Source organism: Chamaea fasciata, unplaced genomic scaffold, assembly GCF_029207755.1.
Source record: "Chamaea fasciata isolate MVZ Bird 193981 ecotype frontalis unplaced genomic scaffold, bChaFas1.0.hap1 SCAF_1, whole genome shotgun sequence".
Lineage (NCBI taxonomy): Eukaryota > Metazoa > Chordata > Aves > Passeriformes > Sylviidae > Chamaea > Chamaea fasciata.
Genome location: NW_027094086.1, coordinates 88,093,170 through 88,108,628, shown reverse-complemented (window position 1 = coordinate 88,108,628; position 15,459 = coordinate 88,093,170). Strand labels below are relative to the sequence as shown.

General features: G+C 42.1%; 1 protein-coding gene across 1 annotated transcript in view; it reads left to right on the top strand.

The window, feature by feature from the left end:
* Positions 1-7,397: 7,397 nt before the first annotated feature.
* The window catches only part of ELOVL2 (ELOVL fatty acid elongase 2), a 51,480-nt gene continuing 43,418 nt past the window's right edge, over positions 7,398-15,459 (top strand). Inside the window, exon 1 of the mRNA XM_066188109.1 lies at positions 7,398-7,441. Coding sequence (XP_066044206.1) covers positions 7,439-7,441 — 3 coding nt within the window. The 5' untranslated portion in view covers positions 7,398-7,438. The remainder of the gene's footprint in view (positions 7,442-15,459) is intronic.

Genomic DNA, 15,459 nt, shown 5'->3' with positions numbered 1-15,459 from the left:
TTTCAGTTTGGAAAATCTTCATTTTACTTACTTAGGTGTCCATTTCTCTAGTTCATTCACCAGACTTGTCACCCTATTGTAGAAGGCCATCAGGTGAGTTAGGCATGATTTCCTGCCCATGAATCTTTGCAGACTAGTCACAATTACCTTGACCTTCATGGTTTCAGAGACTACATGAATTTCAGGAGGATTTTCTCTGTGACCTTTCCAGGGGCTGAGATAAGGCTCACTGGCTTGTAGTTCTCCAGACCTTCCTTCTTGCACCCCTTGAAAATGGAAGAGCTGTTTGGTCTCGTCCAGTCTCCAGGAATGTCTCCCAGTCAAGAGCGTATTTCAAAGCTAATTGAGAACAGCCTCACAGTGACCTCAGCCAGCTCTCTCAGCAGTCAAGGACACAACCTCTCAGGCCCTGGAAACTTAAGATATTTCAGTATTGTTTGAGTGTTCCCTAACCTGGCCCTGCACTGAGGATAAGTCTTTGCTCCAGACTTTCCCCTCTAATCTCTTGCCTGAGACTGAAGAATGCCAATATGGATTGCCTGAAATTCATACTGAATTTGTCCTCAGGACAGACACAAAAAGGACTTTCTAGCAAAATGGGTGGGACACTTAAATAGGAGATAGATGCATAGGTGTGTGTTGGGGGTTAGGTTTGTTCCTTCTTTCTCTAAAGAATTTTTTCCCCACAAGTTACCAAGGAGACCAAGTGTTGGATACTTGAGAGTACTTAACCGAAACAAAGAGATGGACAAAAGGTGGAAGGGGGAGATAACGCAGGTAAAAGACAGAGCTTGAGGCAGCTGCGTGCTTTTTCTTTTACCGGCGTTCGGGGAGACGCGTGTCTGCCGCTCCTCGAGGAGCTCAGCCGCCGCAAAGCACGCCGAGCGAAGAACGGCTGTTGCTGGCTGGAGGAGTTTCACTGTGGCCAAAGGGATCCAGTCCTGGGAAATCTACTATCACCGGTTCGGCCTGAATCCGGAGTTTTCCCGGCCACCCGCGGGGAGCTGGTCCAGGCCCTGCCTCTCCTTCGGTTTTCTTCGGCGCTGCACGTCTTGCTACAGCGTGACCCTGCACCCCCTGCCTGCCGGGACACCCTGCCATCCCAGCTACCAGCCCGGGACTTTTCCACTGTTTCAGCTTGGTGCTCTGAGGATCCTGCAGGGGCACCGAGACCAAACTGCCCTGGGTTTTGTGAAACAAAGCCCTCAAGGTTCTTGGTACTGTTGTCGTTTGTCATTAATGCTGTAGTTGTTTGGTGGGGGGGGGGGCGGGGGGAGGTTTTTTTTTCGTGTTTTGTTTGCTTTGTATTACATACTAGTAAAGAACTGCTATTTCTATTTCCCAAATCTTTGCCAAAGAGCCTCTGATTGTAATTTTACCTGGCAGATACCTGTCTTCCCAAACCAAGACAGTGTGGGATAACTGGGGGTGTTATACTATAACCAAGCCATGAGATATAAGAAGAAACTCTTCCTCTTTCAACCATTTGGTCAACACAATCTTTGTTATTCTATTTTTCGCAATACATGAAATAAATCCTTTCTTTTGAGTCACTTGGTGTCAGTTAAGACTTCTATGCAGATCTCCATCTGAATGAAAAAACCCAAACATATGACATCTATTTTACCTAAGATTTTTTTCAGAGGAAAGGTAAATTACATTAATAAATACACATCTATCCCACTAGGTATCATTTCATGTGCTAATGTGCCAAAAATACCAGTGATGATGCACTTGGGATAGGTGAGCTGTAATGTGGACATTGTTATTTTTCAAAATCCTATAAGATCACACAAAAGAAAACAGAACTGTTGTTGGACAGATGAGGTTTTCTATTCACTGAAGTTCAGATATAAATTTACTTATACAAATCTAATCTTGGTATGTCCAGTTCCTTAAGTGTTTATGTGTGATGCAGAGTCACAGAATTGGATATAGCTCATCTATTCCTCGAGGAGGGTGGAAGAATCTCACTTATGACATTATGACCTTCTATCCATCGTCTTGTTATATACGGACTGTATACTATCAATAGTCTACATTTAACTCTTTTTCCTGTGATGCTCAACACTGATCAATCTTCCTACATCTTCTCTCAGTGTGTGCAACCACAGACACACTGAGATATATTTTGGGGGTAGGGAAAAGAGGATGCGCAGGCCCTCAGGCAGCAGAAGGGCTGCAGCACCAGACTGGTGAGGGGGCACTCAGGGAGTCTCTGCCCAACAGTGCACCAGCCCATGGGCTGGCTCACAGCAGCAGCCTTTGACACATTTCCTCAAAGCAGCAAGGCTCCACAATGCAGTGAATAAGAGAGCTAAAGACTCTTTAGCTCAGGGAAGAGGGGTGCAGATGCTGAGGGCACAAACCTTATTTTCAGGGTGTGAAGGCTGATGCATCTAGACCAACCAGTTGTTTCACAGCAGCCAGTTAACCACTGTTTGTGTTTGCATAGCAAGACAAGGAGAGATCTTATTATCCCTCCTTCACCTGGGAGAGGGCTGAGGCAGACACACATCTTTGAAATAACAACTGATTTTTGATTGCCTGTTCTGGCCTGCTTTTGAGCTGGCATGTGGGGAAAATCTCATGCCTCCTTTTATTTGTACCACAGCTTTTGCTGATGTTGGGCAATGCTGCAAGTGCTCAGCTCTTCAACAAACCCACCCTTGGTTACCTAGAGGGAGACAGCAGAAGGAAGAATGAATTTTTTTTTTTGACTAGCTGTAAATTTGACTAGCTGTCAAAACTTATATGTAAACAGCATAGAAATTATTCTATATAAGGCATTTATTCTTGTCCTGAAAAAGAATTTCAGCCACTTAAGGTGTTTTTTGTTTTGCTTTTTTTTTTCCTTTTCCAGATCTTTGCATCATTCATGGCCTCCTGTTTGTTTATTATCATCTGCACCCTGCATTGATGAAGTGTGAGACTTGCCGAAGGCTATTATTGCAAATAAGGCTTAGTAAAATGAATATGGGCAGGAAGGGCAAGTTGAAGTAATCCAGGCAGTTTTTTGTTCTACAGTGTCCTAATTATTTAATCCTTCTGTTGGCACATACAGTATCTCTGAAAGTAACTGGCAACCATATCAACTACTGGAGCCAAAATAATGTATAGAAACTTGACTGCCTATCAGTTGTGTCCCAGAAGCGAGGCAGGTAGTTATAGTTCATTCAGAGAGTGCAAATTATAGCTTCTTCTGCTATTCAGAGTGTACTTGTTGACCTTCCCACTGCTGACTTTCTTTTGGCATTAATAAACTTCTCTTTCCTGGAGTGGGAATACAGTGAAACAGCTTGCTCCCACCCCTTTCCCTCTGCATTACACTGTCAGTCATGCCACTGTGAGCTCTTGGATGTAGGACTCAACACAGCAAGACCACGGTCCCAAACTGGGACCTCCACCAGCTAACCTAACACCAAATACTAGCGGGTGTAAGAGAGAACATTCAGGTTCGTCCACAATTCACAGCAGTTAACGCCAACAGGCTCCTCACAGGACACGTGCAGACAGCGAGGAACAGCGAGGAACTCCAGTCTTTTGTAACAACTCACCTTCAGTATGTGCTTTGGAGCCTTCGTGCTCTTCCCAGTTCTTGGCTGACTTAAATGAACAGCACACAGTATTTGTATAAAGACGATAAGCCTAAGAGGGATGAGAAAATTCTACTAACGTTAATTTATAGAATTCGAAAATACATAACCAAACTGTATCTGTGCCTGCAACCAAGGACTTTTCCTGTTGCAAATGCTTTCCACCATTTAAAAGCCAAGCCTTTTAAGAGTAACCAGCAGTGCTGGTTTGTGTCCGAGAGAGGGTGCTAAAATAAAATATTTACTACAAAAACTACAGAGCTCCACAATTGCTCAATTCAGTGCTTCTGTCTGCATAAATTTATTTTGAATTCGTTTTTATATTACTTGCTTGCAGCTGGCAATTTAACACAAGCTTTAGCTTTATGGACATATTACACCAGCTGTAGTTTCAAAGCTGAAAATAACATTCAGAAAGAACTAACCATACCAGAGGAAAACAAAGGAACAAACTTCCAAATTTTCACTTCAACCTGATTACTCAGATTTGATTCCATGCAGTTTTATTACTGACAGTTCTTCAAACTTAACAAAAGCTAACTGAAGTAGGAGAAAATTAGATTAGATATACAGAAGAAATTCTTTACTGTGAGGGTGGTGAGGAGCTGAAACATGTTGCCCAGCAAAGCTGTGGATGCCCCACCCCTAGCAGGGGCCAAGGACAGGTTGGATGGGGCCTTGAGGAAACTGATCAAATGTGCCCCTGTTTATGACAGAGATGGTCTAGAACTGGATGATCTTTAAGGTCCCCTCCAATCCAAACCATTCTATGATTCTATAAAATTCTGTCACACTGACCTTGTAACTCCCTGTGGTGTCACTAGCAAAATCAAAATCTGTAGGTACATAACCATTGCCCTGTGCAAAAGAAATTAGAAAAAGAATGGATAACAGAAGAAAGATATCCTCTTTCATCTGAGCTAGATGCTCAGAGACAGAAGAGACATTTTGCCAGTTAGACAGATTCTGCTGACAGAACAATTTTGTGAAACATGCATGTCCTGAGTTTAATTTCCAAACTTTGGAAGAGGTCGTGATCAAGAGCAGTGACTGCTAATAGGTGACATAGTAATGGGAGACAGAATGATTTTTCTTTCCTGAACTAAAATGTTCTCCTGCTGATTGAAACTCAGTGGGAGCTGAGTGTTGCTGATCAGTGGTACCTTGTCCACCCTGTTTCCTACTGAGCTGCAAGCCCAGTGGGACCTGTCAGCTCTGAAGTCATTGCAACTCAAAGGTGCTTTTCCTAAGATGCAGAGATACCCGAACCCTGACTGGACACCACCTTGAGCAGCTGGCTGTAGCCTGAGCAGGCTGCTTGGACCAAATGATCTCCAGAGGTCTCTTCCCACCTCAACCAGTCTGTGATTCTGGAAATTAGGTATTCTGCGATAAAGTACAACTTAGTACAACCCCTAGACCAGCAGTGCTCAAGCTAACTCCCCGTGGTATTGCACTTTGAACAGTGGTGGTTGTGTAACAGCATTGCCCCAGAATGAAGTGCTGTTTAAATTGCCTCTTCTTACTCTGCTTGTTTTCAGGGAATTTCAGCTGGAACTAAGCAAGTCTATTTGTCCATATGTCAACTTATTTTTCTGCCTTTTATCTCAGGACAATGTGCTGCTCAACAAGCACTGAAGGCTGGCTGGCAGAGGTCTGCTGTGCTTGGTGCCTGGGATCCAACTAAATGCATGGCATCACTCTCCCTACAAAACAGATGAATGCAAATCCTGCCATAGCCTTTAAATCTCCAAATTCAGGTCATTAGATAGGTGTTAAAAATATCCATAATGCTATTACAGCTTCTCTTAGATGCCACCAGAATCCTATTTGTTCTTCACTGGAGACACTATTGTTTTTATGAAAAAGAAAGTTGCTACTATAGAAGGAAAATAGTTAAGGAAGAAAACTATCAATTAGTATGCATATAATGCGTCAGGAACAAGGAACTGGAGAAATTAGAAATGTGACATCTTTACCAAACTTGAATACATGTTTCCTTTCTGTTTTAGACAAGAAGAAAAAAGAATAAAGACAAAAATACCTTATATTACCATATTCTTAGGTCTAGAATTGTCTTGACACACCAACCCAGGTTATTTTGGGCTATAAAGAAATTGGAATAAAAATTGTGAAGCCAAAGCATTGCAATGCACTGGGTCACTTCTGTGTTCCTCTGTCAGCTTCCAAACTGCTCCTTGCTCTACAGCACCTAAGGAGTGCTGAGTTTTTTGGACAAAGAGGGAAATTTTCTGTTTAGGGAACTATTTCTCTGGGGACAAAATAGGTATGAAAAAGTATTTCTCCTCAGTATTTCAAGATGATTTGTAATGACACACAAAGAATTAAATGAATGACCTATGGAAAAGAGGAAATAAGTGAAAGGCTGGTAGGTCAACCTCAGGAATTGCAGCAGTTAGTGTAGACTAACGTGCTGGAATTTGGAAGTTTCAGCAAACAAGTTTGTGTCTGTAAAAGTGGGTTAGAAATTACATAAGGACACGCTTTCACGTGAATCTCCTGGCAGTATCATTTCTGGGCAGGCAGCAGTTCCAGGAAGGTCACCATCCTCCCTGCCTTTGGTGGACCTCTGTGTCGCGATTAAAGAGAAAGAAAAGGCTGAAGTAGTACATGGACAAAGAACCGACCAGGAAGGAAATCGCAAGGTCCAGAACATCAGTGCTACATTTTGGACAAATATAGCATGTCTGTACATCAAGTGTGCTTTAGTTTGGGAAGATGACACCAGTCCTGCACCACACATGGTCTCCTTAACTTATTTCTACTGTTTGTCCCACTGAAACCAGGAAACACATTGCTGAGCTCTGATCAACCAAACTATGAACACAGAATTGAGAAGGCAGCTATGGAAGCGTGTGTATGGATATTTAATTTCTTGACAAGTTTTCCTTTAGAAAATAAAATAAAAATGAAAAATATTAATAGTTTTAAAGGAATATTATTTTGATTTCACATGCCAAATATTTCTTTTTTAAAAGCAGATAAAGAAGCAGGAAATTTTCAACCAACTTTGGTGGTTTAAGTAAATGTTTTATAGTAGCTGTAAGACTTTGTTAGCACTTGGAACAAAAATGAGTTTTGAAGGTATGAGATTTTGTGCTTGTTACACCAAGCACAACGCCACTTCCTTCCCTGACTTTTTTCTGTTGCCTATCATAGTCTGAGTTGTGATGGGATCAGTAGCTCTGATTGTATGTGATTTTTTTTCCTTCCTAGCCAGCCTAACAATCCCTCCCTAACAGACAGATCTCCTGGGAGATGCCACACTTAGAATCACAGAATCATTTAGACTGGCCAAGAGCTCTGAGGTAATTGAGTCCAACCAGTAAACATTGGGTGGTGGATCTCACTTTGGTACAGTGTGTGGAGGATTCACGGCTTCAGGTTAGAGCAGTTCAGCTTGTAAATACGAGTGCTGGGCCATAGACCAAACCCAAGTGAATCCAACAGATTCAGTGACCCCGTCTGCTCCTAAAGCGGCCCGACAGTGAATGGAATCTTCCCGACAGGGTAGATTCCAACAAAGGCAAACGGCCACCATCTGCCGTGACAGCTGGGTGGGTGATGGAACAGCCCCGCACAGCCTCTCCCCCTGCTCAGATACCGTTCCCCACCGCCTCCCCATCCCAGCGCTTCGCTCTGCCCTCGCTCGGCGGAGTCCCGGCCGTCCCTCCCGCCCCGTGCCCGCCCTCACGGGCGGGGCGGGCACACCGGGGCCGGGAGGAGGCGGTGCCTTATAGGGCGGGAGCGGGGGCCGCGCCTGCAGAGCCGCGCCGAGCCCTCCGATACCCTGGACAGCGCCTCGCCGCCGCTCTGCCGCCATGGTGAGTGTCCCCCCGCGTCCCCCCCGCGTGCCCTCGCACCTCCGTGCCGCACACGCACACATCCTCCCGGGGCCGCCTGCCTCCGAGTCGCCGCTGCCCCTCTCCTCCCTACCCCCCGCTCCTCCGGGGCCGGCGGAGAGACCCCGCTTCTCGCCCTCCCTCGGCGCTGCCCCCCGCTCCTGCGGGCCGCATTCGGGGCGTGATTTTTCGGGGGGAACGGGGGGACATGTCCTCAGGTGCCCCCAGCCCCCACGCGAGGCACCCGAGCCGCCCGCGCGGGTCGGTTCCAGGGGCTGAGCTTGGGCATTATAGGGAAGGAGGGAAGGACAGAGGGACCTTAGGGAGCGGGGGAGGAAGGATCGGGGAGAGGGAGCCCCGGGGGTACCCGCGCAGCGCGGGGGGCTGGGCGGCGTGCGGGGACAGGCATGTGGAGGAACGCAGTCCTGGGTGGAGGGAGGGATGGAGAGAGGGAGCAAGAGACGCGCAGCCCCTGGGCATCCATCTCCCCGGGCCCCCTGCGCCCTGCCCCGCTCCGAGCAGGTGCATTCTGCTCTACTCACTCCGAGGTGCGTTTGAGCATGTTACATAAACCGATTATTCTCGTTAATTTATCTTAACAGAAGCTCTTGCTTTAGCCATGCAATCTATAGTGGAACACTTCTTTTTTTTTTTTTTTTTTTTTTTTTTCCTCTCTCCCATGTAATGAATGAACAATGGAGTTTTAGATTCCAGTTCAGCATTTAAAAGAGTTAAAGTGGAACAATGAAGTCACCTACTTAGTGAGCAATGCCGATTCTCCATAGCACGTTGTGTCTTTGCAGTCATAGTAACTTTCCCGAAGGGGCTCATCCTGTTTATAAACAGCAATGCATTAAGTGTACTGCTGAGCTTACAAAGTAGGACAGTATCAAAGAAGTATTTTGCAGCCTTAAATTTTGAGGCACGTTGGGATGAACAATTTGGCAAAGCTTGTTGTATCAGAAGCTTGAGACCATTAACAACAGAGCCTAGGTGTTTTTTTTATATGATTGAACAACAAAAATACTTTTCCCCCTCCCCAAATGTCTTTGCATCATATATAGGAAATTCTGCCTTCCTTGAACAAAAATCAGTTTGGACCATAAGTCCGGACATGAATAATAATCAAATAGTCATTCTATTAATTAACTTGAGTCCTCCTTCTAAAAGTCATGTATCCACCTGCTGTCAGTCTGAATCTGTTTCTCCTATGTGTTCTATTTGCCACCAACTCAGCTTTGGGATGATAGATATGAGAAGACCCTATTGAAAAGACCTGAAGTAGTCTTTATGCTTCCTAAGTGCCCTTAGAGTGACATAATTGAATTCCTATTTCTTATCAATTTGGAATATAAACACAAAAGCTATGACTAAATTACCATAGCTGCACAAAGCCTAAGTAGATACCAGCCATTGATAATGTCTTCCTTGTGACGGAGGAAGAAAGTTACAAAGATACCTGGTGTTACAGAAGGTAATGTGCATTATTTATCACTAATTGGTTCAGGTAATACCCAGGTGCTCAGGAGTACTGAGGCAGCTGGAAAGAAAGGTAAAATACCCTGAACTAGTTAAAGTGTTTCATTTTGATTCCTTCCAAGACTGAGATGAAGTCAGTTATACTAGTGCAAATCAAGGAAGCATTAGTTGGTAAAATAGGCATTGGCAACCTCGTGCCAATGGAAATTACAGCTGAGACCTACCCTTAACTTGTTCTTTCTGGTTCCTAGAGCAGTACACTTAACCTTGAGATTTTTCTTGAAATGACTGGAAGCAATAACCAGAAGTCGCCATTCAGAGCTACACATGGGTTTGGATTAGCCAATTTTTCTCTTCTGTATGTCCAGTAATCTTAGTGTTCAAAAGTTTCTGACATTTCCCAAGCTTTGTTACTCATACATAAAGGCATTCTGAAGAAAGAATTGCCAATCTGAGGAAGCTCTTCAAGTTGTATAAAGGCTGAAGGTTACTTTGGCTCTAAAAGTTGAAGAGTGTCCTTGGAATAATAGTTACTGAAACGAAAACCTGAGCTATTGATGAAAGATGTTGCAATGATGCAACATCTTTGCAGGGTTAAAGGTTACAGCACATCGATTTCTGGATGGACCTGGAGCCTGGGGGCAAGGGGTCATGGGGACATCGGAGTATACTACCAAAGGTATCAGAAGCAAATGTAGGACAAACAGATTTTTGGCCTAAATGGTGGGAACATTGACTAAGCATTCCCCTCTCTACTATAGATATAGAAATAAGCAGGTGTAGCTTGCTAGCGTCCTTTAAACTCAGCTGAGCATTTTTTTCAGCATCCTAGGTGTTCAACAATCACTCTTATTTGTAGAAAGCTGCATAAGAAAACTTTTCTGTTTGTTCATTTTGAAGCTACATTTTGCTGAAGCAGCAAGCCACTGCCATCATAAAGCATTATGTATTTCCTCAGCATCCTCACCATATGAGGACAACCACAGTGGCTTGGTTCTTCTGTTTATGTAGCTCACTGCGGCTCTCCTTGCTTCAGTGAATCTAGGTCAAATTACACTGGCTCAGGATTTGGCTGCACCCTTGAACTTTAAACCGATTACACATTTTGATTTGTCAGTGTATTTTCCATGGGGTCAAATCCCACTTTTATGGAGTAAGAGGGTGTATAACATTGCACAGTCATGGCAACTTATGCTTACAAAGAGACTAGGTAGCACTAAGGTAAGCATAAATATGAGGACTGTATTTAATAGGTGCCAGTATCTATACCTCTACAAGAATCCAGTAGTGGAGGGAGAGACAGAAGATAGATTGTTTTTCATTTCCTTCAGAGGCTTTGATACCTCTGTAATCTCAAGTCAACACAGAAAGACATCTAACTCTTCTAAGCATTCATAAGTGTCATGGCCACCATATCAGGATATGAACCTTGATATGGGCATACACTGATTGCAGAATATACACAAAGAGCCCTGGAGGGAGCAAAAAATGCCTCTTCTTTGTTGACAGTAGCCAAAATAAACCCCTGTCTCATTGTCCGTTGATGTTTGTTAGTTTCTCTGAATACTGCCTGAGAAAGAGTATTGCACAGATGATGTTCCAGCCCTTGAACAGTGACACGCACATTGGAAGAGAATGTTTTTCAGCAGACAGAGATCAGTTCAGCACAAATACCTGATAACACAACATCCAGTGCTAGAGCACCCACAACATCTCTCCAACTCTACCAGAGTGAAGAGAGAACAGACTGCAGCAGCCCTGCAATCCAGAATCAGAGCAGGAAGGCAGGGGTTTGCCAGCTGACACAGAATTAATAAGCTATGAAAAAACATGCTGAGAAACTGCATATAGAACAGAAAAACTAGGCTCTACTTGCACAGAAACTCAAGAAGAGATACTGAAGCCTTTTGCACATGGTGGAATTGATTAGGAAAAAAACCTTCCAGGAACTGAAGTAAGAGTCCACCAATTCATTTGCATAGTTACAGCTGCCTGCTTACCAAAACCTGCACACTGCCTTTGGTGTTGATCCCTCTCATCTCTAAGGAAGGGTCCTTTGATTCTTGAAGACTGATCATTCTATCTTCATTACAAGCATTCTATCTTCATTACAAGTCTGACTTGTGAAAAAAAGCACACTCCTATTGTTCATCAGGCACTCAATTTTACATTCATTTAACTTTATAGCATCTCTTTATTGAAGTAAAAGGTCAATCATGTGCACACACTTTAAATTTGAACCTCTGACTCAATCAAAAGTTGGGGAAAAAACCCCTTGCAATAGTATTTTCTTTAGGTATTAGTGAACTCCAAAGTAAGGCAAATATAAAGGGCTGTTTTATTCCCTGATCTAAGCAAAATTCAAGTGTAAATAAATAGAATAACATCATAATTCTCCCTGATGCTTTCATGGCATGCTGTATGAGAGTTTTGTTAAACGCTGTCTGTAAAACTGATTTAGAAGCTGAGGCATTATTAAGCCTCATACAAACAGAGTCTGAAGTGTATATTCAGTGATAAAGTAACATGTCACAAGTACAGCCTGATTTATAATTAAAGAAGGTAACAGATAAGGGAGGGAAATTATGAGAATGGTATTGAGTGTACCACTGGTTGTTCCAGTCAGAGAGCGTCAGGGATGACCCTCCTCGTGAGGCAGTAGTGGAAAGGTACTAGGAGGATTTCCCAGCCATAACAGAGAAGAAACACCCTGGGACATGGAATTCTGTCACATTATAAATGCCACACTTCAGACTTAGTGCACACCAAATTCATCAGCCAATTTGTGAGCGCCTGGCAACAATGGAGCTTGTAAATCCATTATCTGCATACACCCTCCCTGGCTTGCCTTATCATATGCTAAATACATGGGCCACAATATCTGAGTGACTGCATCTGTACCCACGGGACTGCTGCACAACTGACTAGTAGAGTACAAAATGAAGTGAAGTGAATATTTATTACTTCTATGGAGCTTCTTATCTATCTAACTAACAGCAAAAGCCACTTTTAGTTTTTGAGGACTAATTAGAATTAGATTTAGGAGGGTAATTAGAATTCTTTACATCTTCAAGAAATGACAATATTATATTGGCATTAATACTGAAAGTATTCTGACTTGATGCCAGTCTAACAACAACAGAGTGATAATTTTAAATATTGAGTTCATCTAGGTAATGACTTTTAAACTGCACTGATTTTCCTTTTTCTCAGTCAAAACTGACTGTGATAAAGGGGTAAAGGTCAGCTCCCCATACTGAAGGAAATCAGGCTCTCTCTGGCAGAAATTTGTATACAAAGATATGTAATTGGAGAATAAAAAAATTAAGATCATTTTCATCATCATTTGGAGAGATTTTGATTTTTTTCACCCTAAGGAGGACAGATATTGAAATGAAGCAAGAAATAGTTCATATTCTGTGTTGTCATTTGAAAACCAAACACAGCAAGAAATGGAAATTAGAAGTAGGGCAATGAAGGTTCAAATAAATATCCTACACCCAAGCGTTAGGAGCCACAACCAAACTTCTTCCCCTGGTTCCTAAAGAACCTCCTACAGGATGCTCGTCAGTAGTCACCATTCATGACACTTTTTAGTCAGGGAAGACAATATGGTACAGCAACCTAACAGGGGGACTGACTTACACACATGATAAAACCTCTGCAGCTGTTGTTACTTCCTCTATGTGACAATAACTGATGCAGTTTACAGACATTTTGTATCATCAGGGCATTACCATGCAGCACAGTAATTAGCATTTTTATTCTGAGGAAAGTGGCAGTTTGGGTGTTTCCATGGTGTAATGGGTTTAAGAGTCTGGGCTTTAAAATTCCAGCTATGTGTGGATTAAACTCTAGGATACCCACTGTTGGGGCTGACAGAGAAAGGGAGCTAATTAGCTCGTGCACCCTCTTATCCTGTGCCAGCAGACAGCAGTCTGTTATTTGGGTTTCATACAATTTTAAGAAGATGTGTCCTTGGAGTTCATTAGGGTTCATTTAGGGTTTTAAAACAGATAAATTTAGAATTGTTTTGGAGGAGGAGACATAGGAGAACTTCCATACTCTCTGTTTTCTTCTTTATTAAGCTTGAAAATCAACTGTCATTTCTTTTCCTTTCTTGCCCAGTCTTCTTTAAACATGACTGAAGTCCAAAACATGAATTAGCATTTGAAATACAGGGTTTTGCCCTCAAGGACTTAAGGGAGAAATGGAAGGAAGAAAAAACTGTTAAGGACCAGCTACCAGAAGAAGATATTTTCCTTCTCTAATTGTTGTTTTGTGTTCTTAAGTGATGCTTTGGAAAACAGGCATCAGCTCCTGTTTCCTTATTTTCTTATATTACACTTGCATTTTCACATCCAACTAGAAGTGAAACAATATTGTTTCTTGCATTTTTCTGTAAGCATGGATAAAACTGTTTCAAAAAGCCAAGTGCCTTCAAATTGGCAAGGAATAAATGGTTGGCAAACTTTTTGAGAGTGATTTCCTTGTCAGGGAATTGGCGCATCTCTTGGTAAGGCAGTTCTGAATATTACTATTCACACCCTCTTTCTCTCCAATTGCTGGCTGCAGCCAGCTAACTTACTTCTGCTGGAGTTTAAAAGATTAGCTCTGAGGCTGTGCAAGTTCTGATCTGGTAGGAGTTGGTATTTGTGTCAGAACCATGTTTTACTGTTTTACTGTGCACATGATGTAATTTTTTCAGAGTTTGTCAATTGTCCATACAATTCCAGAGGGCAAAAAAAAACCACATTAGGTCTGTTTTTATATTTATATGCTTGTCAAATTGTTATTTAAATATCTTTATGTACTAAATAGTTTACACAATTTGTGTTATGATTGGCTACTCAAAATTATCCTCCTCCCCAAAATCAGATGCTTATGTGATATGAAAAATATCCCATGCAATGGGATATTTTTTAGAACCAGCTGCATCTGTCCTCTCAGCTGTTAGTATTGTGTTCCTTCCTAGAGTAGCATTTCAGTGTTGCTTTGCTATTACACCAGACTGTAATATGGATTTAAATCTTAAAATCAGCCTTTCTTACCTAGGAGTACCCATTTACCTTGACTTGACTTCTTTCCAAGACTTATCTTTTAATACTGACAGAAGACTATGCATGAAGCCAGACAGAACCTCCCTATTTTCAAGTTAACGGAGGAAAAAGGGAAATCAAAGACTTAAAAAACAAGCGTATCAGAAACCAGTTCAGATTTGCAAAGTCTTTATAGGTTCCTTTCTTCTTCCCACTTCCTGCTGCTACTGAAAGCAGAAATGAGAGATGTCTTCCAGCCAGCAGTGATCATCACTCTTCAAATAGTAGACAGCTTATTTATGTGAGTTATCTAAGAAATCCAAATCTTCTCCCAGAAATTAGGTACATCCACAGAAAAATGTGTTGGAAGAATCTGGATCCACCCTTAAAACCACCCCTGGAAATTTTTCCTGTTCAAATACTGGAGCTATTGGCTTTATCTGTCAGCTTGATGATTAAGAACCATGAGAAAGTACTGCTCAATCAGTCCTTCTCCAGAACCAGAAAAATGAAGTACATCACACCTCTAGTTTTATAGCATTCTTTTCAATTCCCAGGGCTCTGTTTTCTGGCAGAAATTTAGTTACATATTCTCTCTAAGATTTTTTTATTTTTCTGATATGTGTCAAAAGCCTCACAGGATCTTCATGCTCTCCTTTGAAAGCTGAGATACAGATTGTGATTTTTTGGTGCTGAAACACATTTGAAACTTGTCTTTGAAACTGGCAATTTGTGCAAGGCAACAGAAGAGGTAGCATTTAGCTTTATTGTTCTGCAAAATACAAATACCTCTTCATTTCAGTGAAAACTGAAATGAAAACCTTTTGGGTTTAATGCAGTTATTTCTTCCTTACTGGTGTAGACTTCGTAAGCCTGCATTTTAATAGAATCTGCAAAAACCCTTGAAAGATAAAAGCCTAGATAAGACTTATTTTGCTTACAATAACTTAAAGAAAAACTAAAAAATATCCCTTATCACCTACTCTGGAGAAAAAGAACCATTTTTTTTCCCCATTTAACATTTACTAAATTAGCAGCATAATTTTATTTCATATCTGGTATAACTAAAATGTCCCTCCAGGACTACATTCAACAGATGTTTTTCACAAAATAATTTCTTTGTCATGAATCAGGAAGTAATTTTCTTCAGTTTGCCAGACACCTTTGGGAGATGTCAGAATTCAGATCAGAAAGTGTTTTGTTGGTAAGGTACAAAGTTGAAAGCCAAGACAGAGAGTGATGTCATTAAGACAGGTGTAGAAAGGAAACAAGACAGCACTGTCCCATTTTTCCCCAAGATGTGTTTTCCTGAGTTTAGAGGAGTGTGACTATTTCAATATTCTGCCTTGTTAAACCTCAGGTCTTACTGAAGTTTGACACGCATACTGCAAGTGCTTAATAAACTAACAGCTCCTGAGCACTCAATAGGATGAGGAACATTTTGATCAGCTGAAAATGAGAAATCCATACTAGTCCCCTGGT